At 38.2% G+C, this 26,815-nt stretch overlaps 1 protein-coding gene across 7 annotated transcripts in view; it reads right to left on the bottom strand.

Annotated features, from left to right (window-relative positions):
- The window catches only part of hdac7a (histone deacetylase 7a), a 77,802-nt gene that overhangs the window by 12,780 nt on the left and 38,207 nt on the right, over positions 1–26,815 (bottom strand). For 6 of the 7 annotated variants that reach the window (XM_032568683.1, XM_032568655.1, XM_032568673.1 and 3 more), the window contains 16 exons: positions 15,256–15,416; positions 14,818–14,908; positions 13,992–14,112; positions 11,903–12,003; positions 11,163–11,285; positions 10,889–10,998; positions 9,534–9,635; positions 7,848–8,013; positions 6,210–6,418; positions 4,700–4,900; positions 4,310–4,532; positions 2,399–2,532; positions 2,125–2,245; positions 1,952–2,001; positions 1,456–1,563; positions 654–709 (listed from right to left, as the gene is read on the bottom strand). In XM_032568683.1, coding sequence (XP_032424574.1) covers positions 654–709; positions 1,456–1,563; positions 1,952–2,001; positions 2,125–2,245; positions 2,399–2,532; positions 4,310–4,532; positions 4,700–4,900; positions 6,210–6,418; positions 7,848–8,013; positions 9,534–9,635; positions 10,889–10,998; positions 11,163–11,285; positions 11,903–12,003; positions 13,992–14,112; positions 14,818–14,908; positions 15,256–15,372 — 2,033 coding nt within the window. In that variant the 5' untranslated portion in view covers positions 15,373–15,416. The remainder of the gene's footprint in view (positions 1–653; positions 710–1,455; positions 1,564–1,951; positions 2,002–2,124; positions 2,246–2,398; positions 2,533–4,309; positions 4,533–4,699; positions 4,901–6,209; positions 6,419–7,847; positions 8,014–9,533; positions 9,636–10,888; positions 10,999–11,162; positions 11,286–11,902; positions 12,004–13,991; positions 14,113–14,817; positions 14,909–15,255; positions 15,417–26,815) is intronic. The other variant, XM_032568705.1, reaches the window with a different exon arrangement.

Genomic DNA, 26,815 nt, shown 5'->3' with positions numbered 1-26,815 from the left:
TTTGATGAAAGCATTAAAATGTTTTTATTAAGATGTTGTTAGTAATAGATGGTACAGAATCAGAATCAGTTTTATTGGAAAATTAAAGAAATTAAATATATGACTTTTTCTTGATTGAAATGTAAAATTGGATCAGATCAAGGGAAGATTAAAAATTAGAAATAAATTATGGTTTGTTGGTTTTAAAGCCAAACATAAATTATAAAATGCATAAAAAGATGGATATATCTAATATCCATATTTTTTATCAAAGCAATATTCTAAGCCTAATTTAGATCCTAAATTAGATGGACTGTTGTCATAAGGTCATAAGGTTTAGATATTACTAAAATTAGTAATATCTTACATTCACTTCTGTAAATTCTGATCACAGACACATTTCTCAAAATATTACCTAAAAGTTTATTGGATTGGTTTCTATTGCTTTGTCAAGCTTCTATTACTAAGAAATGGTTTTGTAGCATTTTCAAAGGAAAAGTTGTTGAAAATAGTCTCAAAACAAATAAAGAGTATTCCAAAAAAGGTTTTCAGAGAAAAAAACCCCATAAACGAACAACAACAAGAGAAAGAGTGGTGCTGCATAAACGACAAGAAAGAAAAAAAAGTACATTTACTGTGGTTGTATAAAACACAGAGCATATATTCACACTCACATTGGGTTGGAGGGGTCGGCGTGATGTCCTGGCGGTCTGACCACAGCAAAGCCGTTCTGTGCAGCAGATAAAGACGTGTTAACCTGCGTCTCATTAATTATGATGCTACTGTTAGCATGCTGCATTCTAACCTGCCATATCAAATCTAATATTAAATGATTTGTTTTAGTTTTCCATCTGTAATATTCTTTACTACTAACAGTAAAACAAATCTTTTTTGAACAATTAAGATCACCTGAAGTAGTCATGGCAAAAACAGATGTGATTCTTTCTACCAATGACAAACTTGTTCTTCCACTAAACAACCTAGCTCCTGCAAAGAAGTAAATTAATATATGTTCAAATTAAAAACGGGCATCTATTGTGTCCTTAATGGGAAAAACATTTATCCTGGAAAGAAATGTGACTTCTGATGATAAAAATAAATGGCTATGATTGTTAATTTTGTGTTTAAACTATAATTTTCTCTACTTTGATTCCATAAAAGCATACATATTAAAACTAGGACCAAAGGCAATAAAATGTTAATTTCATATCATCCGTCCAAATGAAGAGGCTAATTTTACATTGAAGGACACTGATTCTGATTGGATTGTAACTGCTGCTTCCTCCTGCTTATTGTTCTGCTACAGTTATTTTATGTTCAACAAACAGAAAAAATACATAGCAGAGCAGGTAATCCATGCCTTAATCTGGATTGTAGATGTACTTTACATCAAGTTTCAACATTAATTGTAACTGAAGGAAACATTTTTATCCGACTTCAGCAACGGTTTAGTACGGCTGCTCTCTGGTTTCTGACCTTGAGCTCTCCTTTGGCCACCCTGAATGACAGCTCAACGACGCTGCCCGCCGCCATGCGTGATGCTGTGGAAGTATGTGACTCATTCCAGATGGTATCATTGTCCACCTGTCCATCACAACAAACATATCAACATTTAGACACACAAAAAAAATTTAATTATACCTTTAATGTCATCATTTTATGTTTCCACATTCCATAATTCTATTTTTGTTTTTCTCCTTTTCTGTCCATCTGGCTGACAGTAAAAATCCAAAGCATATTTTTCATCGCTGGTCACGGACATGCTGCTTTCATTAGTCTGAACTGTCACGATTCGACACAGGCTGTCAGGAGGACCAAGTCCACTTGCTTTCTTTCTCACTTTGATGTCTTTCCTGTCATCTTTCTTTTGCTCATTTTTTCCATCTTTCTTTAAAACAATATCACCTTTCATCAAAACAACAATCTGGACGTATTAAGCAGCTTCTACTAAAAGATGAGCATTTCCTCTTACCCCGACTCCGCCGCATGGCAACATGACAAACATCCTTTGCGAGAGGATTCCTGCATTACAGAAACAGTTGAATCTATTTTTAGCATATTTTATCTTCAATGTAGATTTGATGGCTCTGAATAGAGAACACATTTCTAAAACGTTTGGATCTATTGGTGCAAGACGTGACCTACCAGCCAGTTTGCGATTGTCCAGTTTCAGCCTGTTGAGGGGGTTTGTGCCGTAAAGCAACACGTGGCGCTCCGTGTGGACCGACTGCAGCTCCTCCAGGTTGGCCTTCCGACCGCGGATACTCTGCAAGAGCAAAACATGAAGGCTTCTCTGAAAACTCTGCAGATTTACATTAAATCCTACAAGGAAGGGGAAGTGGTAGAACACAGATATTTGTACACAGTAACCTGCAAAGTCATTCCTTAAATGCTAACTGAGTATGAGTGTGTGTTTTACCTCACACTGCCCTCTCAGGCCTCTCTCTTGCAGTCGTGACCAGATGCTCTGTATTCTCCCAGCATGCTCTGGGTGACTGCTGTTGTCTCCACATGTGCATTGGTGTTTTAGCATCTGAGAGTCATAAACCAGCCCTGAAGAAAACAAAAAAGAGACAACAAAATAATGATTAATATTCAGTAACATGTTCAATACACTCATATCCAGGAAAAGTCCAGGCCTGAAGTAAAAATCTGATCACCGTACAGAAAATCTTTTTTAAAAATTCTGTCACTTCCAAAAAGAATCCTATATTTACATCTACCCTGTCTGATGTTTAAAAAAATGAATATCCAGATATTATGAAAATTAAAAGTGTTACAAATAGGGATGCATTTGATTTCTGATACCAATGCCGATATCTGAGGTTTAGCATCCGTTGATACTGATCCGATACAGAAAAACTGTGGCTAAATTGACTTTAAATGTTTTGGGGGGGTTTTAAACACAGACAAAAATGTACTGAGTTATGATTCTGCACCAGAACAGCAAAATGAAATACATCAATAGCTTAACAAACTCAGTCAAACATGTAAAGGCAAATTTAATGTGTGCAGTAGTAAATTTGGGCCTGTCACAATAACTTTTTCTGGACAATCAATTGCTCCAGAAATTATTGCAAAAAAAGACATTATAATGTTAAGTACATTTTCTCAAAGATCAATAAACTTTCATTTTTAAACAACACTTAACACTAGAACTAGAAGACATTTTAAATATTTCAAATAAACAAATAAAATAAACAAAAACAATAAATAAAATAGTAATAAAGTCACTCACAATGGAAAGCATTAATAAAATGGACTATAAAGTCTCAATAAACAAAATCATCCTTCAAAAAGTATTAATCATTATGAAAAACAACCAAAACTGCCAGTTAAGCATCGGAGTGACGCCTTTTGTCATCCGGTCCCTTTGGAAGTGAATGAGACTCATAAGGAAAATAAACAATTGTGTGACTGGAAATTATTGAGATAACTTTGATTTATCACATAAGCAAAAATGTGATAAATGATCAACTGATTTTTTGCTTATTGTGACAGGCTTACCTGTATCCTACCTGTCAACAAATTTACTATAATGTGGCCAGAATATGAGTTAAAATATCAATCAACCTTATTTGAGTATCTAATTTCAGCAGCAAGGCAGGTCAAAGTGCTTTACGTCTTAAAAACACAAAATAAAAAGTGATAAAAACATCATACAGTAACTAAATGAGAGAACCAGTAACAAACATGTTGGTCAATGTTTCATTTATTAGGATTCAAAGCAACACTAAGCAGGTGGGTTTTTAGTTTAGATTTAAAGATACTCAGTGTTTCAGCTGTTTTTCAGTTTTCTGGATGTTTGTTCCAGATTAGTGGTGCATAGAAGCTGAATGCTGCTTCTACAGAACCAGAAGACCTGAGAGGTCTGGAAGGTTGAAACAACAGCCACCTCAATATGATTATATATAATTAAATCAACTATTATTTTCAACTCTAATATTATTTTAATTCATAGAATAATAGTCTGTGAGGTTGATGTAAAATATGGACTGTATTGCTTGAAAGCATGACATTTTGCACAAATGCTAGCAGAGCCACAAAAATATTCTAACTATCTTACCAATGTTTACTAGGAAATAATTTCATTATAGTGATTGGTTATTTACAGTCATATTTTGATGTAGAAGATGTTTTTATTACCCTGAACATTATTTTAAAAGTGGAATTTGTCCATTTGGTTGCTGTTTGAGAAATGTACTATCCTGTTTGTCTCCTGGGGGCTGAGCCCCTCTTTTCCTTAAAATCTAGTGACGCCCCTGCTGAAGAGAAATGAGATTTGTGTCCTCTCATATTTACGTCGGCACCTTTGGGATACGTAACTCACCGGTGGTGAAGCGGGGTTTGCTGACAGTGTCCTGCGGCGTCAGGCTCAGGGTGCTCTCAGGCGGAGTGAGCGAGGTGGAGGCCGGCAACGAGCGTGTACGCGACAGCGCCCGGTGAACGCCAGGCCCGCAGGCCGGCCCGCCGCCGCGGAACACAGGCACAGCCAGGGTTTCCATCTGCTGATGCATCTGCTGCAGCTGCTTCTGCTGTTCATATAGCAACGACTGGTCGGAGGGAAAGACACAGAGCAGCGTCAAGGAGAGACACAACAGAGAATCTGCTTTTTAAAGAGTTATGTCGCCATCTAGAGGACTAAAGATAAACAGCAGACGATCTGCCTGCTTCTTCTGAACTCTCTGTGGAGGAATGTTTGTGATTTTTTTCCCCAAACCTGGTTGAGTATGAGAGCATGCTGTAGGTTGATTTGCTCTTGGGCTTTGGATCCGGTTGGCTCCGCCTCCCTCAGTGACTCTGCCCGCACTCTGCTCTGGTAGCTGGTCTCTGTGGGTGAAGCTCCACCACCATCCTCAGAATCCATATCCTCAGATGGGATCTGATGCAGTCTGGGCTTCTCGCTGGACTTGGACATCAGCTGCAGACAGACGGAACGCCAAGATCATTCAGGATGTGAAAAAGACGATGAATTAAGAGACAGAGGGGAGAACTAAATCACATTTTTGTGGGAAAGTACACCTCTGATGTACTACTAATAATAATGAAACTGTATTTTTATTTTATTTTTTTTAATCAACTGTCACACTGGAGTCATCGCAGTAGTGCTAAAAACATAGCAGTGAAACTACATGTGAAACTGAAACTGAGGTGCACAGATTTAAAACTGCAACCTTAAGACTGTCAGAACATCCTGAATGTTGCTTATTATTTTTTAAAAGCATACACTACACAGCACAGCACTTCTCACTGAATATTTAATGCTGTTTCTTTTGTATATTCCTGACATGGTGCAGGTCTTAGATTTTATTCATAATTGTCTTAAAAGGTATGAAATTTGAGTTGATGAGACCTGCAGAAACTCTATATGCAAACACATGTAATATGTCTGTTAAAGTTCTGTTATAACCCCAACAAAAGCAGGATTTAAACTCATATTTTATAACTTTTGAATTTTTTATTTTAAAATAAAAAGATTTGTAACGCTTTTAAACTTCAACTGAAAGTATTGATAACCATTAAATCTTGACATACATATATTTTTTTTTACAAAGAAATACGCCTGTTTAGAGACACTACTCCTCCCAATCTGATAGATTCTGAACCATTTTGCAAAGATTAAGCAGCAAAAAGCTCTAAAACTGCAGCAGAACGTGATTCTACAGAGCACTGACTTAGGAAAGGCTGAATATATTAACTCATATATATTTTTATTTAAAAACATATTTTCTTTTCACTCCACTTTATGTTAATCAACCATATACATGCTGCATATACATATAAAACACACAGAACTCTGTGGTTGATAAAACATTAAATAATTCAGGGTCCTACATAAATCCTTTATACACTGCAAAACCACAAAATTCTACCAAATATTTTTGGTCTAGTTTCTAGACTTAGTACACTTGAAATGAGACAAAGCTAACTTATAAGTAACTTTTCAGCAAAAATGTGAGTTTAAGTCAATAATTCCTTGATAGTGATGAAAAATACAGTTCCCCAGTCAAATTATTTCACGTATAACTAAAACTTTTTCATCAATAATATGAATTATTAACTTAAAACAAGCTCACATTTCTTGCTGAAAAGCTACTTCTAAGTTAGTTTTGTCTTGTTTCATCTGTAATGAGATGTTTGCACTAGAAACCAGACCAAAACTACTTGGTAGGACTTTGTATTTTTTCTTGAACAGATTTTATGAAACGTGGCTCAGAATGTGTCGGTACCTTTCCCAGGTGCGTCTGCTGCTTGAGCCTCTCCAGCAACTGCGCGTTGTGCTGCTGCTGGAGGAGATGGTTGTGGAGGGCCCGCGGGCTCTGGGGAAGGGGTTCCGAGCGGGTTCTGCTCAGCGGCTTGTGGGCCTGAACGCCCCCCGGAGACAGACGGTCTAACTGTGGCGCGAACTGCAAAGGGACGGGGTCGAGGCCCGGCACTGCTGAGAGGCAAGTGGAGAGAGGAAAATGGGAAATTTATGCAATATGGATCAGATTAGCACATATATGTGCAAAACGGCACCTACAGAACCAGATTACTTCATGAATTTTACAGCATATAATTTGACAACCTATTAATTCAGTTTAAAGAATTTTAAGATGGGTGTATTAATTCAGATGTTATTTGCTGTAGGAGAAACATTACAAAGGTAAGCAGTTGGTGATGCTCTAACTTGTCAGAAAGTGAAACTTTGTGGAAACAGTCAATTTACAAATCATAGATGCACAAGTTAAAAATGGAACTAGAAGTGAGAATAAAATAGCTCATTTATTATGTGACTTCTGCAACTGAGGTTGCAAAGCTTTGCAGCTTGAGATGCGTTTAAAGTGTATGAAATAAAGATACAGACTAATATTTAGGCAGCCCTGGGACTGATGTGTAAAAAGCCTTAAAATAAAAATGATCTCTTATTTTAGAAACATGGCTTCACATTAAAAATGCATAAAAGATTCATATTTAGCCCAGAGTTAAAGTGCTGCAGATGTACTGCTGATCTGCATGTCAGGATAAAGGAGCAGCCGCTCAGCTCAGAAACTAAACTGTTGGAGAAAAAGAAAGTCTGAACAGGATGACAGGAAGAGAACTGCAGCATGGACGGGCATCTTGAAGGTCACTGAGTCGCCATGACAACTATAGGATGCTAGCTATATGCCGAGAAGTTGTTCGAGAAAGATGAGAGAAAAAGTACAAACTAGTTTCCATGTAAATCTTTCCTTACTTTGTACTTTTACCTATCCTGAGTTTGTGAACCTTATGTTCACTTTAATATATTAAATAGTAATGTTCACTATGAAATTATGGTGGATGATTCTATAGTGGGCTTGATTTGGAGAAACAGGAAGAAAGGAAAGAAAGAAGCAAAGAAGGAAGGAAGGAAGTAAGAAAGAAAGAGAGAAAGAAAATGAAAGGCAGAAAGAAAGAAGGACGAGCAGAGACGTAATGGAGGTAGAACAACAAAAGGAATGAAAGAAAGAAGGAAGGAAGGAAGAACAGCAGGAAATAAGGACTTGAGGGATGGAGGAAAAACAGAAAAGGAAGACAACAAACAAATATGGAGTAAGGATAACTAATAAATATCTTTCTTTCTTCATAATGATCCAACCCAGGAAAATATTGCAGTGAAACGATATATTTTTACAGGAACCTGTTATCACATAAACACTGAGGCGAACAAAAACAAGATAACTCATGAAAGCATCAAATGGCCGCAAAGAACGTGTGACCTGGTTCTGTTCTGAGACATGAATATGAACCCTAAAAACAACAAGACATCTTAAATGAACTGTTACAGTAACAAGAGCTTTTAAGGAATCTACACATCTTTACCAGAGGTGTCAACAAATAGGTGTGTGTGAGTGTGTTTGTCTCACCACCCAGAGTATGCATGAGTCCAGAAGGCTCCAGGATGATGACAGGCAGGTGTGGGTTCATCTGGCCCGCCTGGTCGTCTCTGCTGAGCGGCAGGAAGACAGGCGAGCCCCCGGCAGTGACCACGGGAATACGGCTGACCTTCAGCGAGGAGAGCTCCACCTCAGCCTGAAACACAGAACAGAAACCTAGAGTTCAGCACCGACTGGAGCTAGAGGTAAAAACTGACTAGATCACAAAGTCTGCAACAATGAGCTGATTAAAAAAAACATAAAACAAAAAAAAACCCTCAGTGAGTTTAACAACATCAACAAAGCTCCCGTCAACCCGTCGACTTCCCTTTTCAAAAACAAGATATTGGAGAGCTAAGTTTCATATGTATTTATGAGCTACAATGAGATTTTCAATGACAGTTTAAGGACTGGCTTTACTGCTGCACAGCCAACGCACATGAACACAACATCCTCCACACTTATTAAAATCCCAGATGAAGACGAGCGAAAACTAATTCAGCTATGAATGTTACCCTGAAAAAAATGAGAGTTACGTTTTTACTAAATCACCTGAACTGTAAAACCTGCAATAAGTTGGAAAATACAGAGAGGGGAATCTCTGACTATGTTTATTAGGCCACATGTTTTGAATTATTATCCTGTCATGAGCAGAGGGCACCAAAACAAATCTACATCTATTTTTGTTTCAAAGTGTCTTGGGAACCATGCGTATATATAAAGCTGGATTATGAACCTTTAATAAAAAACATGTTTTTTTGTTTGTTTTTTTCTTTTTACATATTTGTTAAAACTATCACCATGTTGTGACAGTATAATATGAGACAGATAATCTATAAAAGATGGAGCTCTTCCAGAAATAAACTGCTAGGTCAAAAACAACCAATTAGAGCAAGGAGGAGGGTCTTCATCACGCAAATCATGGTTGTGTACATGCTGCTCAGACCTTCCCCCTTGCTCTCTGCTACACTACAGCTGGTTCACTAGTAAGCTAGTTAGCATGGCCTCGATGTCAGCAGATGAATGCTAAATGGTCTCCCACCATTAGGACATGTAGCAGCATACATGAGGATGATTGACAGCTCTAACACCCTCCTCCACGCTCTGATTGATAGTTTCCAACTACATCTATATATTAACAAATATGTGAAAGCCATGTTGTTTATAAAAGTTACGTACTGAAACTTTAAACCATGTTCCAAGGAGGACTGGGAGAAAAACAGGTCCACAGAACTACAGATCCTCCACTGTACTTTCCAACACATTTATCCTTTTCGATCTCCATCTTACGTGTGAAAGGTGCTGTTAGGGTTGGCATATATGGACTTAAAGTTTTATCACAATAATGTGTGGTACTGTTATGGTCATGATTAATGTGATAATAACTATTTATTGCTTCTTTCTTAGGGAACTGTATGACTCTGACCACATGACAGCACACATATTTTAAACTGTATTGACATCTATACATACTTTCATTTAAAAAAAGCATGTTTAAAATAGTAAAACTAACAATCCTGACAATACTGACAGTTTTGAGGAGTTTCAAACATTAACTGGAATTTATTGTGATAACGATAAATCAAAATTCTTATCATTTTAAGAAATTTATTGCAATAAATGATAAAAGAAGGAGGTAACCTGAATAAAGGCTACATGAACCAAACATGCGCTTACCCTGGGGTTGACTGGCAGTCCCAGTGTGATGGTGGGCAGAGTGGATGGATTCTGGATGGTGAAGTTGGACAAGGTCCCATCTCTGAGCAGCAACTTCTGAGCCTGGCAACACCAAACAGGTACTGCTAAAGTAACCAACATGAACTCAACACTTCTTTTTAACGTGATTAATATATGCTGCATTTACTTTATTTTTTATCTGTTCACAAGCCGGCCAGTTTGTCCTGACAATATCTCCAGAGTTGTTCAGTAGTTAGTATTCAGTAGTCTGAGGACTGGCAGTGCAGACTGATGAAAACCTCCGTCTCTGATTTAACCGACCCGACACCCGACACGGCAGCCCATGAGTCAAACAGTGAGGCAGGTGTAACAAAGGCCGACTTTCCATGATTAAATGAATTATGCGCAACCAGCTGACAAACAAGCTCCTGTATCGCTGCTTTAAACATGTCATTACTCAAAGTCCTGACAAAGTTAATGTTTGCAGAGCAGCTTCTCACCTCAATCAAGGCATGTTTACTTTTTTTTCTGGCTTTGACACTTAAAAATGAGCCTGTGTGAAGATTCTAGATCAGAGATGTTCAAACGTTTTGTAACATTGACCAAAATCCTCAACAAGACAGTAATTGCAGACCAAAAAACCCCAACATTTAAAAAAAATTAAATTCACAAATTAATCAATTTTATTAAACAGTAAACCTACCATAAAATAAATGAATTAACAAATAAAAAATATTTTTTATAGGAAAGGAATGTGTAAAGCTTTCTATATCCAAAACTTTATATTTTTCTTATTTATAAAAACAAAAGGCCGCCACATTCAAAATTTATTTTGGAATCAGCTGAAAAAAACGGAAAAACATTTAGTCTATTTTTAGCAATAAAAACACAAATTAGATCACTCTTTTTTTTTGAAACTCTGTGTTCAGCTGAGTTTTAAGTATTGTAATTAAAAGCAGATTTGGGTATCTGCTTCCGTGTTTACGGGTCATATTTCCCATGAAATTAAAGGGAAAAGTAGGAAGCTTGATTTTTAAAAGATGAATACTTTTAATAGAATGTTGTGTATGACATTTTTGTGATAAGATTTTAATTAGTGGATCACAGTTTGATCCTAATTTTAAAAAAAGTCTTCATCTGCATTGACCCATCAACCCTAATGGCTCCCAACCTTTGTTCCACAAAAGCTCATTAATTCATCTTCATATTTTAGTTTTTCTTCTTCTATCAACAACTTAAAATAATGGCATATCTTTGAATCACTTTCCTATCAAATCTGTGAAAACCCTAAAGACACAGCAGCTTGGTATAAATCATTGGGAATGTTTGATATTTTTAATGAAGTTTCTGCTAACCTCATGCAGAGGCCCGCCTGCAGAGGGCAGCAGTCCATTCTCATTGGGCAGACTGTCATTAGGAGAACTACAGCCAGAGACCGGAGTGCTGCTGCTGCTGGGGGAAGAGTCTAGTGAAACACACACACACACACACACACACACACGCACACCCGCTGAGTTGGAGATCTGATCATCAGTTATAAGATAAACAAATCTTCATCAAACTCGCAGATTAAAGCAGCAATGTGGCATGATGCGCTCCCTCTGCTGCATTTGCCTGTGCGGGGTTTACCTAGCACGTCCGACGCTCGGTGCTTGATGGTGGGCGGGGCACTTTCCTTGCGGGTGAGTGGACTCTTTCGTGTTTTCAGGTGGTCCTTCAGCTTGTTCTTCACCTTCAGGTTGGGCTCAGATGCTGACAAATTAAACATGTGCAAGTCATTAAAGCTGTGTAGTATTTAACCTTTACAAAAATATGCTTTTACCATATTTCTTAAAACTGCCTCCATGTCGTGACAGCGTGGTATCATACAGATAATCTGTTAAAAATATCAAACTTCTCCACCTCCCTGTGCTACTATTGATATCTAGAGAACTGCTGGTCAAAAACAATGAGAATCAGGATGAGGGTCTTAGCGCTGTCAATCAATCTCGTGAACACACTGCTAAATGTGCTAAAGGAAATGACTGACGGTGAATAAACGGAAAACCATTTATCCACTGCCATCTGTGCCTATGCTCTATTTTTTTCAGTAAGAATTTTAATCTGCTCTGAAATAGCAAAGAAAGTTTTACTTTCAAATCTATGTTGTTAAAATTTCACCACTTTCTCTAGAGGTTATAAATGTATCATTAAGTAGTTGATTAATCTGACTTTATTGTGTAGAGTCAAATTGCTGCTGAACTCTTTATCTCTGTATTTTTTTAAATTGAGGAAATAACTTTAACTATTTCACTTCGTAATCTCATACATCCTCTGCAGAAAGGTTTCATTGGTAATTTAGGACATGGGACATGTAGCTGGTGTGTTACCTGCTCTGCGCAGCGGCGTCCCCTCCAGGCCGTCAGATGGAGGTTGTGGTGGAGATGAGACCAGAGGCTGGGCGGGGACGTTGGGGTCTGGACCAAGCTTTCTGTAAAAACACAGCACAGAAAAATGCACACAATTACTACAGTAATTAATGACATCACATTCAAGTAATGAATACTTAACAGAAGATCAGTTTTGAAAAATATGTTATGTACACTGCCTGGCCAAAAAAAAAGTCGCCACCAAAAAATGGTCACACTCTCTAATATTTTGTTGGACCGCCTTTATCTTTGATTACAGCCCGCATTCGCTGTGGCATTGTTTCAATAAGCTTCTGCAGTGTCACAAGATTTATTTCCATCCAGTGTTGCATTAATCTTTCACCAAGATCTTGTATTGATGATGGGAGAGTCTGACCACTGCGCAAAGCCTTCTCCAGCACATCCCAAAGATTCTCAATGGGGTTAAGGTCTGGACTCTGTGGTGGTCAATCCATGTGTGAAAAAGATGTCTCATGCTCCCTGAACCATTCTTTCACAATGTGAGCCCGATGAATCCTGGCATTGTCATCTTGGAATATGCCCGTTCCATTTGGGAAGACAAAATCCATTGATGGAATAACCTGGTCATTCAGTATATTCAGGTAGTCAGCTGACCTCATTCTTTGGGCACACAATGTTGCTGAACCTAGCAGTTGGTCAGTTGCTGACCAACTGCAGCAACCCCAGATCATAGCACTGCCCCCACAGGCTTGCACAGTAGGCACTAGGCATGATAGGTGCATCACTTCACCTGCCTCTCTTCTTACCCTGATGCGCCCATCACTCTGGAACAGGGTAAATCTGGACTCATCAGACCACATGACCCTCTTCCATTCCTCCAGAGTCCAATCTTTATGCTCCCTAGCAAACTGAAGCCTTTTTTTCTGGTTAGCCTTACTGATTAGAGGTTTTCTTACGGCTACACAGCTGTTCAATCCCAACCCCTTGAGTTCCCTTCGCTTTGTGCGTGTGGAAATGCTTTTGCGTTCACAATTAAACATACTCCTGAGTTCTGCTGTTGTTTTTCTTCAATTTGATTTGACCAAACGTTTAAGTAATTGCCGATCACGATCATTCAGGATTTTTTTCCGACCACATTTCTTCCTGGAAGACGATGGTTCCCCACCATCCTTCCAGTTTTTAATGATGCGTTGGACAGTTCTTAACCCAATTCTAGTAGTTTCTGCAATCTCCTTAGATGTTTTCTCTGCTTGATGCATGCCAATGATTTGACCCTTCTTAAACAGACTAACGTCTTTTCCATGACCACAGGATGTGTCTTTTGCCATGGTTGTTTAAGAAATGAGGAGTTACTCATTGCATCAGCTGGGGTTAAATAACTTGTTGCCAGCTGAAAGATAATCACCTATGCAGTACTTATCCAATAGGAGGCTTGTACCTATTTGCTTAGTTAAATCCAGGTGGCGACTTTTTTTTTGGCCAGGCAGTGTATATACATATGATATATACATAATATATTATGTATAAATAGATTTAGAAAAAATACATTATGTATATATGCATAATATATGTATATAGTTGAACAACCAGCTGGTGTTTTATGTCAATTTTTGCTATCGTCATCTTGCTGACTAGCGTTAGCTCCGATGTAATTTGCCAACAGCTGATGGTCAGGGGAACAAATGAATTTCACTTAAGGCTCTTGAACAGATTCATAAACACAAAAACATAGGATTTTATACTTGAAATTTCAGTATGTTTTATTTTTAGAAGTCTATGATTTAGTTCTAGTTACTTATAGTTTTTCCCCATTTTTTACCATTTTTATTTATTTCAGCTAACAAAAATATTTTCTCAATTTCAGTGTTTGTTATTTCTTTCATTTTAGTTAACTATAATAACCTTTGTCTGGACTGATTATTTTTATAATTTTATTAATGTGTTAACTCAGAACTGAAAGCCTGTAGTTTTCTTTTTATCCCGAATCTATGTTAGAACTATTTCAGAATTTAAGATTTTTTTTTGTGGCAGAGATAAGTTGATGAAAACAAATGCAGCACGATAAATAAGTTGAGAATGATTTCGTCACCTGTAGGGTACAGGATGTGCATTCAAGGCGTTTGAGTTTGTTCTTTCAAGCGCTGCCTGTTTCTGCTTCTTGAGAATCACCTCCTGGAGTTTCTGTTTCACCGCCGAACTCGCTACAGCGCCTGCAGATCGACAGCAGCGACCAGTTACACACACACACACACACACACACACGCACGCCCACACAAAACAACACACAGATGGAAAAATTACAACATAAAGTAAGCAGTCCAATCCACATGACTCATGTTAGTGTTTTACGTCGGGATATAATTAGTCACATCAAGAAAAAGTGTTTTAAAAAAACAACAATGGTTTCGGCCAACAAAAGCACACTTTTCATACGTGTTTTTGAGAGTCAGACTTTTCTGTGGGTGTGTTTGCCGTCATTTGGGTGTGTTTTCAGTGCAAAAGCAAATGTGTGCACACACAGGTGACAGCAGGTGCTAGGAGCGATCAAGTCAATATTGACCCACTGACTTTATGCGCCCAGACCCAACTCTATATTTAACTCCCCTGGTGTAGCTCCACTTGTCAGGTTATATTTAGCCGTTGTTTCAAAGCAAACAGCTCTGAGAAGTGAAGTGACGCAGTTCTGTCACTATTCAAAGCCACAGATCTCCTGTGGGGACTTTCCTCTACGGCCACGATTAGCACGCTGAGAAATGCTTATTTTTAAAGATCAGATGAAGAACGGCAGTTTGGAATCTTAATTTAAACTTGCAGAAACATGTCATTAAAGTAAAGGCTTTAGAGAGAGGGTGTGTGTGTGTAGGTGTGTGTGTGGGCGTGGGTGGGTGGGTGTGTGTGTGTGTGTACAGACTCACTCTGCTGGCTTCTGTCTTTGTGCATTAGCTGTTGCAGTTCCTGATGTTTCTCATGGTGCTCCTGCTCCCGTCTCCTCTGCTCCATGTTAAACTGCAACCGAAAACACACACAGAAAAATCTTGGGTTATTACCTTGAAGAAGTTTGTCTATCTATGCTTTTCAGAGTTACAACACATTTTTTAATTTCAAAATTCCATATTTTCCTTTTATTCCCCCAAAGTTAAATGGATGGATGGATACATAAGTTGCTGGTTGGATGGATGGATGGATACATAAGTTGCTGGTTGGATGGATGGATGGATGGATGGATGGATGGATGGATGAACATTCTGAAGAATGTAACATCCTGAACAAATATTTTTTCTTTCTATTTTTCTGTTTTAAACTCACGCTGCCCCTGATTGGTCAGAAACTCTTGACATTGCAGTGATCTTTACCCTGATTTGCTGATGCAGCTGCTGCTGGGAGAAGGCGCTGCGGCCTTGTGAGGAGAAGGGTGTGAGGAGCAGTGGCTGGTGCAGCGGGGTCCCCCGCTCTCCCACCCGGAGGTCCATGGGAAGGAACGCGGCGCAGGACGCTGACAGGGCGCTGGAAAAACCTGGAAGAGACGGACAACAGAAAGAGCATGGAGGACGTCAATAATCCTCCTCACTAACAACATCCAATACATAAAACAAGGCTCTGATAAAAAGAAGCATTATAGACATATCAGAGAAGTAGTAATAGAAAGCAGTTTTTTATGTAATCTTTAGGTAAAATTGGAACTCTTGGATTCAATAATGTCACAATGGAAAGTCAGAAAACAAGAGGAATCTACCATTTGTTCTGCTTCGAGACCAGGCTACCTAGCATTAGCATTGCAAACCAATAATGATGAATTCTCTAGATTTTATCCATTTGAACGTTCAAATATAATTGTGTGCCAATGATTATTTCAGATACAAATGATCAGAAGTTGGTGCTTGTAACTACTGCAATGTGTTACATGTGTGGCAGCCATGTTGGATTTGAACTTTGATGAACTTTGATGTAAATTTCCCACTACATAACTCTAGTTTTTATTATATATAAACTGAATGTTCTGCAGTCTAAGACTTGGAAAGAGTAAATACTTTTAAACTCTAAATTATTTTAATAAAATTAAATATTTTTGAAAATTTAGACATAAAAAAATGTTAGAATTTGGGGCTTTTAAGCAAAACCATGAGAGAAAACTCGATAAAAACTGAGATATGTCCAAAACAAACATAAAAAATTAAACTTTGTGGTTTGATTTTTTCTTTTCAGCAAACAAATAGAATTAATAAGGATATTTAAAACATTGACAAGTTTTTACCTGGGAATCCCTTATCTATTTTATTGAAATATCCACTTCCTAGATCAGAATCACACAAACTTGCAGTTGGCATCATTCCCAGAGGCGGAGCCTGCAGATAATTTGGTTCCAGATTGACAACAAGCAAACCGCTTTATGATATCTATATTTAAACATGAGATCTAGTCACTGCAGCAGTAATAAAAAAGCCTCGACAGATTTCAATAAAAATGTGTCGCACAAATTAGCAACGATGCAGGAGATATGAATATTCTGGGCTATGCACTTTTTACCGTATCATAGTTACAGTTGATTTATGGTGCAATACTCAACAGTAGACTTCCTCTTAATATCCACTGAAAACCTTTTTTGTAAAGTTTACTGACAGCAGCTGTTACGGTTCCTTATAGCTACAGTAATACAGAATTAAAGTGCAAAATTACATTTACTGCAAAAACACAGAATCTGAAGTATTTTTGTCTAGTTTCTAGTGTAAATATCTTACACTTAAAATCAGACAAAACTAAATTACAAGGAGCTTTTCAGCAAGACATGGGAGCTTGTTTTAAGTCAATTATTTCATAATATTGATCAAAAAAATAGTAGTTCCACAAGCAGATTATTTCATTTATGACTTTGAGTGAAATAATTTGCCAGTGAAGCTACAATTTTTATCAATATTAAAGACGTATTGACTTAAAACAAGCTCCTATATCTGGCTGGACTTACAAGCTAGTTTTCTCTTATTTCAAGTGTACTAAGATATTTACACTAGAAACTAGACAAAAATACTTAAGTTTTTATGTTTTTGCAATGTAATAAGCTTAGTTTGGCTGCTGCACTCTGCACATTTCCATGCCCTTTGCATGCAGTCGGGGCTATTTGCATAGCATGGCTGAGTCACTGGGAAACATCGCCTCAACCGGCGCTAAATGCAGGATCAAGGAAGGAAAGAGCTTGGGAAAAGGCAGAGTGGGAGGTGAGGGAAGGCAGTTTATGTCCATGACACACAGAGATGTTCCTGATACACAGAAAAAAAGTGACTCAGATCAGCAGCAGCTGTAAAAAACCGTCGCAGAAGCTGCACCAGGAGCGAGCAAGAATAAACACACAAAAGCGACGCTCTTTCCTACATCCACTCACTATTTCACACTACTTCCATCACTTTTACATTCACCTGAATGACACTTCCTTGTGAGCAAACCTTTGTAAACATTCCAAAAACCCACACCCCGCTCATAAACAGATGCATCTGCACACGTTCTCATGAGGCGCACAAACACTGAAACAGGCTGGAGCAGACACTGATTGCTCAAACCTGCCTGACGGTGAAACCACACTTTCAAGCGCACGCACACGAGCACACGCGCATTGACGATTATTAAAAATAACTTCATCTGACATCATCTCGCTACTTCTGGAGAAGTAAATGTCACTCATAAAGAGGTCTGGTCTGCCGCCAGCAGGCGCAGCGGAAATACAGTGAAATGAAAGCGACTGTCTCAAAAGTTTTGTTTTGGTTGATCTTTTGCATGCATGGGGTGTGTGTGGGTGTGTGTGTGTGTGGGTGTGAGTGTGTGTGAATGATTGCGTGCAGGTCAGTGCCCCTCCATATTAGGAAGTACAAACACAGCCCGGATGCAGACTCTGGCTGGAATGATAGAGGTCTCATGGCAAGAGATGAACATTCACACCATCGCAGAGCGCTGGGAGCATTTGCTTTTCTCCAGTGACATCCAGGAATAACAAAGTTATTATTCTCAAGGAATAATAACTTATTATGTTCTCTCTCTTACATGTTCTCTCTGAGAGAGAGAGAGAGAGAGAGAGAGAGAACATGCTTATAAAAGGAAATGAAGAATGAAACAGTGAGTCTGTTTCTGCTTCTTGCTCTCCTGTCCTGAAATTTGGGGAAACCAGAAGCAGAAGCACATGGTGATGTTACCACAGATTCTCTGAAACACAAATGAATCTGATAACTAAAAGTGTTTCTAATTAGATTTGTTCTGTCAATTGACTTAAAAATGTAATCAGATTAATCACATTCTAGCTCTATGCGTAATCAATATGAACTAACTTTGTAATCTTGAACCACAAGCCAAGCCCAACCTTCCTCTGCACTCCAACCAATTAATAAACAAACAATTATATCTTTTTTATGTTTTTTGTAGCAGAAAGCAAGTAATGCAGTCTCCCAGCACTCAACAGCAATTAAGGGAAACTTGCAAACAACTTAGCAAACTTATTCATGGGATAACTGACAGATAAGATACATTTTATTTTCTAGTACTCGCCTTTCTGATGCCACCCTGGCATCAGAATATGGGCTAAATGGGCAAATACCCATCCAGCTCATACCTGTAGACGTGCTGCATCACAACAAGTTGAAAAATGTTAAACTTCTGTTTATGTCACGGAAAAACTTTCAAGCTACTGTGAACTAGCAAACCCTCTGTGGGAGAGAGGCTCAGTCAAAACAGGTTGTTCAATTAATTATGTAATAAAGTTATTAATTCATTATGTAATAAACGGGTGTTCACAATTTCAGATCAACTGTATGTGTCAATGCATTAATGTTGACAGCCCTAAATTAGATATGAAATCCAATGTGACTAAATGATGGAGATTTTTACTGATTAGCCTTTCATTTGAAAACTTTGTTTCTCATTTCCCACAAACAGAATGCATCTCAACTGAACCCAAATGTTTCTTTTAAACTTTTCAATAGCTGGGTTTGGATTAGCTCAAACTTTCTGAAATGATGGAACTGAGGAAAATCTTTCTGACCATTTGGCTGATGAACGACTTGACCCATGATGAACTCTGGTCCTGCAGACAGACTAAAGGTTTTGTATGAAAATACAGTTTGAGTTCCCATGTTTACAACGTGACCCTTCGCTCACAGACTGGCTGTAAACTCCTGAATCCACATGACCTCTCTCTGCAGGTTTCTCCAAGCAACTCCATGTTCATATTGCAGAATCATATCATGTTTCTGCTCAGAATCACAACTTCCCTGTTTTCTCTTGTGTGGAGTTTACCTGATTTGCATGTAGGAATGAAAAACTTAAGTGTTTCATATCAGTCGACATCAATAATTATTGATTATATTTGCTGCTGCCCTGCGACAGACTGGCGACCTGTCCGGGGTGTACCCCGCCTCTCACCCGAAACGTTCACTGAAGATAGGCACTAGCACCCGTCCCAACCCCACTAGGGACAAGGATGTACAGAAAATGGATGGATGGATGGATGGATGGATGGATGGATGGATGGATGGATGGATGGATGGATGGATGGATGGATGGATGGATGGGTGGGTGGATGGGTGGATGGATGGATGGATGGATGGATGGATGGATGGATGGATGGATGGATGGATGGATGGATGGATGGATGGATGGACGGATGGATGGGTGGATGGATGGATGGAATGGTGGATATGTTTGCTGCCAAACTGGTGGCATGACCTTTCCTGTTTTTCATATTTAAGTAGTTATGAGGGAAAGTTATGACAAAACATGAAACTGCTGCTGTGCAAGTTACTCAACAGGTTGTTGCTAGGTAACCTAAGATTGAGTGAGTTAATTGACATCACCAACCTAGCTTAGCTCCCCTGCCTACATCTCTCGGAATGTTGTGCGGTTATGTACAGGAGTTCAGTGAATATTCTATATATTGAATATTCTATCAGACATGTCTATTGATACTGATCACATATCTATCAAAATATTGTTGTCTAGACTTATTTGCTTGTTTTTTGTTGTTTTTTTTTTCAAAAGCAAACTCCTGCAAAAAGACATGCTGGAATAACGCACAAAGAAAATCTGAACAAGAAAAAAGTCACATGTCTGACTTTAAAGACACAGATGGGACACTTAAACTGATCAAATTTTTGATCTGGATGATTTTCTTTTGCTGAAAGAAATTATTTTTGCTTCAGTCAATTAAACTATATCATTTGAGTTCTGTTTTTCTTTAATTGTACATTATTTTACAGCTTTAAAACACCCATTGAGATGAACATGGCGCTCCTGGTAATCTCACTGTTACTTTATTTCTATTGTCAGAAGAACAAACAGAGGATTAGGTGAGCGCAAACAGAACATAATGCAACATTAGGCTCTGAACTCCAAAGCTCCAGTTGAATCTACAGAGACAGACACACAAAAAGAAGCAACAAAAGCTACAACAACTGTGTGAGTGTGACAATGTGTGATATTATGGAAATCGCCATGGCAGCAGTGAAGACACCATTTGCCTGGTAGAGCAGAACCGTTGGGAATGTGCTGATTTGTTGGGCAGATTAGGCGAGTGTTTTCCAGACAGGCCAAATGAAACACAGGTGTGTTTGTCTGAGATAGTCGCTCCCACACGGTTGTAAAGGTAATGCCTCTCCTTTGATTCCTCCCAGCTGTTTCTACTTTATTTTAAGCGAGTGCACAGTTTAATCGGGACTGGTTTTACAGGTTGGGTCAGAGCGTGCAATAGTTGCTCTCTCTGTCTCATCGGATTATTTTGTTCTCAGAGAGTGGGAAGGTGTTGCCGTATGATGCAGACGACAGATGACACGTGCTTTTCCAAGTTTTGTTGAAAAAATCCCATTTGCCAGTTTGCCACACGCAGTGTAGGGGACAAAGAGCCATGCAGAGCTCTGAGGGCCCATCCACAGGGAAACCATTCCTTTAAAAAACTGGAACTTTTTAACCTTCTATGTCCTAGGAAACCATAAACAAGTTGATTTTTTAAAGCTGTTAAAATGTCACCCTCACATATTCATGTTGCTAACAAAAATGCCTCTTGTGAAAACGCAGATGAATGGATCTAACCTGACCTATGACTCCGAACGCATCATTCATAACAACAACAATGGCAGTTTACATGTTCATGGTTGTGATGCAGCTGTTGCAGAACCTCCTTCATCTCATTAAAGCCCAGTTTCTATGCAGCACATATCTTGTTTCAACTTCCAGAAAAATGCAAAACTGCTGGAACACTGAGATCCTTAAAATCAAGGTTAAAAACCCACCTGGTTAGAGCTTCCTTTGATTCATAATAAGTGGAAAATTGATCAACATGTTTGATGTATATCTGCTTGGTGAAGGCATCTGACAAAATATAATGTTAGTTGCAGTTTCATAATTGTTTACTTTATTATGTTTTTATGGAGTAAAGCACTTTGAACTGTCTTGTTGCTGAAATGTGCTAAACAAATCGACTTGACTTAATCAACTTTAAGAAACGGATAAAGTCCAGAGCTGAATCCAAATATGAAATATGTTTCACGATGTGAAAAATGATGCTCAGATTTTCTGCATGTCTGTAGGGAAACTTTTTTTAAAGCACTTTCTTTCGACTTCACAACTACACTAATTCCTAGTGAAATACATTAATGTTGTATTTTTGTCAGAGCACAATGCCACATGGCAGACCACAGGCAGCAAAACTTAAGTTTGTGCAAAACAGAGTAAAGAAAAAAAATACAAACTGCTCAGCTTAAAGCGAAGGGAGAGGGCAGGAAAAAGACAAGAAAAGCAAGTTGATCAGCAATCTTTGGCTACCTGCATGTTAGTGAATCTCTCTTGTGCTGACAGAGACGACATTCGGGACGGTGCGGCCAGCTTTAGAAAACAAAGTTATGATGCACAGAGCTGACAGCGCCTCTTCTTTTGTCACATGTCCAAATATAGCCGTAACATGGCCGCCTGTTCTCACTGTACCGACAGGAGCGCCTGTGGCTCAATCACTCATCCCCAACAGCTACTTTCAATAGATGAATATCTCATTACGTTTGGAGTGTTTGAGTCAGCATGCAAAAAATTTAAAAAAATGAATGCAAATGAGACCCCTTTAAAGTGGTAAACGGAAGAGATAAAAAGGTATGAGTAGTAATTTTATAAAATCAAATCTTTGGGTCAAATTTTACAAGAAAAACACAGAGTGCTCAGTAAAGTATGGTAGTGGCAGGATTATGCTCTGGGGTTACTTTTCTTTTGATGGATAAAGCATAAATCTAAATGAACAAAACAATGACATCAAGAGAGGAAAATGAGCCAGAACTAAATCTGAATGATGAAATTGGATCAATGGTTGCTTTAAAAAAGGGTGTGAACACTTATGTAACAGGCTTTTGAAGATATTTTTCCTTCTGACATATTTGTTTGTTTTTAGTTGGATTGGACAGGATGATTGTTTTAAAAGGCTTGAAATGACTTATCATGGTGTGTTTTTTATATCAAAACAATCTGGTATTATACTAGAGGTGTGTGTACTTTTCAGACCAACTCTGTGTGATATTTGTTGCTTGTTCTCTGGTACCAAAAATACAGTTGAAGGTTGTCTCACTCTAACTTAGGAACTTATCAGCTGATGATATGCAAATGTCAAAATAAGACACTAATGAAGCACAAAGAGGTCCATTAGAATAACATGAAACCTATTTTAAGTAAAAGCACATGTATAGCAATACACTAGAAAATCTTTCACTGCAGCCTGAAGCAGAACAGAAATAACTGCCACTAAGCGTCTCAACAGTGCAGCTCGTCAAATTCTTACTATTGTCCATTTCCTCATTTAGCAAAGTCAAATTTGAACTTTATGCTGAAAGTGCAATTTAACTTCTGCAGATAATGCAACATATGTCACGACAGAAGTATAGAAAAAAGAAAACCAACTGAAAATGATTCAAGCTTTAATTTGCTTTTCCTGTTAGTGGCATGTTCTCTCTTGGGCATTATTCTGAAAAAAAAGAACAACATATATGGTGCGTTTAAAAAATAATTACAATGTATTGAAGTAGATAAAAAAAGAAAAACATATTATTTAGATCCTCTGACCCCTACATGTTGCACAGTTATGTCAGAAGGGAAGAAGTCCCAACTGCTTCTGTAGTGTAGGGTGAAGTGGCACACTTAAGAACTCAGCACACCATCCATCCATCCATCCATTCTCTATAGTGCTTGTTCTTGCCTCTCTTTCATTGGGCGAGTGGTCTGAGCACACCCTGGTTATGCCATAAATCCCTCCTTACATTTCTAGTCATAAAAAGCTGTTCTGCATCGACTTGTGGTGTCTGTCAATTGACTAGTGAACGAAACTGGAAAGTTTTCTGTCTGCTCACTGGTAAACCCTCCAGTTGGAAAAGTAAAAATCCTATCAGTCAGTGAACACACTATGACTAACTGCTAACAGGCTGCAGCAACAGCAACACTCCTCAGTGTGGAAGTCATTAATGAGGGAAAGAGACTCAAAGTTAGCCGTTTGATCAGTGGTTTTACTTTAAAGTCAATGGAAACATAAAATAAAGTTTTATATTGTTTTTAAGGTATGTTAGCAGTTCATATATTCTTTACCATTTCTACTGTTGCTGTTTGTGTTGTTCTTGAGCAGATGTGCTGCAGTAGCGCAAAACTTTGTATTGAAAAACATGTTTTTTCAAAATTGCAGTGTTTGTATTAAGTGAATTTATTTTTGTAATTCTAATTTGAGCAATTTTACGATTAATAGAAACGCAGCTACTGACTGTTCTCCCACATTGATGCTGCTGCTAATATAAATGCTTAATGACTAAACACAGGAGGAAATGTAGTCAAAAGTCATTTTCTTACTAATTGTCTTGTGGGAGCTACTGCCTTGCAGGAAGAGGAGGTTGGCTGTTTAGCCAGTGGATGTCTGGGTTCTCCCTGTGCAGTCTGGCTTCCTCATACAGTCCAAAAACTTGACTTTTAGGTTAACTGGTTACTTAAAATACTTGAATGATTTGGATGACAAAAATATTTTAAAATGTACAACATTTTAAAGAGAAGTGTTTGTGAGCACTGTAAAAATAAGGAAAATTTCTGTTTTTAAGAACTAGAAATGTTTGTGAATATACAGGAAATTTGTTGTAAAAAATATGGAAAATTTTAGTTTGTGAGTAATTTTAACATGAAAACCTGTTAAATTATGGCAAAAATCAGATTTTTGGAAATGGAGATGTTTGTACAATTAACCATAAAGAAACACAGAAAAAGTCCTCGAAGAAAATTACCAGAACATTCTCTGTGGGTTTTTTTTTTTACTGTTTTTTTTTCTTCTTTACAGTGTATTTACTGTATAATCAGACTTTGCTTTGGTTGATATGTACCATCCACCTCACCTTACCTATAGGTATGAACTTAATATTAACAGACAATTAATGGATAAATGTCAAACAAACAGAAGGACAAATTTTTAGTTCTGAAATTGGTATTGTGCGACTAGAAACCAGAGTAAAAGCAATCCACAACTAATCTTTTTGATCAGCACATCTCTGGCTTTATTTCGAGTTTGAGTGATGGAGGACCTTGGATGCGATATAAAGTGCAGGTCCAGTTTCCAAAGTTGTCACAGAGTTTCCACAAACATCTGGCGCTGCTCTCTGTTCTCTCGCTGCACAAATCTGCTGTTTTTGTTTTAACATCAAATGCAGCAGACGAGAATGACAGCTAAGAAGAACGTTTCTTCTCTCCATACCTTTAAAAGGCTTATATGCAGTTTTAAAATCCCTCCACTGGCTCCCTGTAGCTCAAAGAATAGACTTTAAAATACTGTTGTTAGTTTACAAATCACTGAACGGCTTAGCACCACAATACATTAAAGATCTGCTGTTGTTGTATCAACCTTCCAGACTTCTCAGGTCTTCCGGTTCTGGTTCTGCTCTGCATCCCCAGAACCAGAACCAAACGAGGAGAAGCAGCTTTCAGCATCTATGCACCACAAATTTGGAACAAACTTCCAGAAAACTGTAAAACAGCTGAAACACTGACTTCTTTTAAATCTAGACTAAAAACCCACCTGTTTAGGATTGTATTTGAAACGTAATCAATTACAAATTTATTGATGGAACTTGACTTAATGTTGTGTTTTGATTATTGATTCTATCTTGCATTGTGTTTCTGTGTTTGTAATGATGTAAAGCACTTTGAAATGCCTTGCTGCTGAAACGTGTTATACAAATAAAATTTGATTGATTGATTGATTGATTGATTGATTGATACATGCAACCAAACTCACAGCAACAACCCTTCAAATTCCTAGAAGACTCCTTCAACTTGTTGCATGTCTTTCTCCAAAGTTGTAAAAATCCTAAAAAAGAAAATGCACATAAACGTACACGTCGTAATCTCCAAATTCAAAGTCAAAAGGCACATACCCGTGTTTGTCATGTAAATATCCGGCAGTGTAAAACCCCCAGTAGCACTTCTACCTCAGCCAGCTCACAGCAGGATCTATAATTAGACAGAGAGCTCTACTCCCCTCCAGTCATCTTTTACTGCTGGCCACATCCTCTTTTTTTCTTTAACTCCTTCCCTTTCTTACCCTTCACTCCCTGCTTCTCTCGATTTCTGCAACCATCGCTCGACTCTGTCCAACAACAAGCTGTTTGATTCGTTCATTTCTCTTGCTCCCAGCTTAAAACGGAACAGTCAGATAAATGGAGCATGCTATTAAGACTACAAAAAAAGAAAACCTCAATGAGAGGACTAACTGACCAGACTAACATAAAAAGGTTTTTCTTTCTAAACTGTTTTTTCTTTGTTTTTTGTGGGGTTTTTTAACCATTTGCGACTTTCACTCAGGCACCTCTGAAGTGTCCATCTCGTTAACAGCAGGGATGGTAACTATGGTGACACCAGCGGTACACTCGACAGGAAGTTGAGTCTATAAAAGCTCAACAATGACAGAACCGGGGTGGCTTCCTGTCTGAGAGCTCAGTTTAGACTCCCATTTCCTCCCATCTCCCTTCCTAGCTGTTGTGACGCAGTGGACGCTGCTGCTGCTGCAGTGCTTTTGAGCACAGCCACCGTGAACTCTATTATCAAGAGTAAAATCGCCACCAACTGGAGCATGGTGAAGAATTACCACATCCCCCCACCTCTGACCCCTCCATCACACAAAGCAAATCACTGCTCCGACGCTGAGCATATGACTGAAAAGCAGAGAACTCTGACATCATTTAATGACTCTGATTAATGGCTAAACGCTGCCCGAAGGCAACGGGCTAATGCGACAAACACACACTTGCTTACTAACACATCCATTATAGGAACATGGAAAACTACTAAGTAAGCTATTGACAACCCTGTTAGGCTGTGCCTCATTTATTCCACATGCTTTTCAGACTAAATGGATTCAGAATTTTTTATTTTTTTTAAAGCACTTGGGGATGAAAGGTAAAAAAAAAAATGGTTGAAAAAATTTCTTGGTGGCATCGTTGCAGATTGTTACTGATTTTGCTTACTGCAGTTTTAGGGAAGTGTTGTGGTTTGTTATTTCTGCAGAAATCCGTCGTGACTCACACTGGCTGCAGGAATTGATTTTACATTTTTTTATTGTTGATGGGGTTTTTTTCTCAGTAGCAAAGCCTATTAGATTTTGCTTATTTATTTATGTAAGACCTTCTTATTACACGGTGGAAAAAATGCACACTCTCTTGTGAATCACGTTCTCCGGTAAGATTCCTCGGACATTTATGGATCAGACCTGTCGATTTGTCAACTCAATGGGTTTTATTCTCGGAGCTAAAGGTCAGTGAATGATGGGAAAGGTGATTTTTTAAAATTGACTATAAGTGTATACACTTAAAAAAAAGAAAAAAGAAATCCACCCTATTGCTAAATCGGCCTTGTGCAACACAGGATTTCTATGAATAGTCTAATACT

The sequence above is a fragment of the Xiphophorus hellerii genome, chromosome 1 (assembly GCF_003331165.1).
Source record: "Xiphophorus hellerii strain 12219 chromosome 1, Xiphophorus_hellerii-4.1, whole genome shotgun sequence".
Classification (NCBI taxonomy): domain Eukaryota; kingdom Metazoa; phylum Chordata; class Actinopteri; order Cyprinodontiformes; family Poeciliidae; genus Xiphophorus; species Xiphophorus hellerii.
Note: the sequence above shows the minus strand (reverse complement) of the source record. Positions and strands in the feature narration are given on the sequence as shown.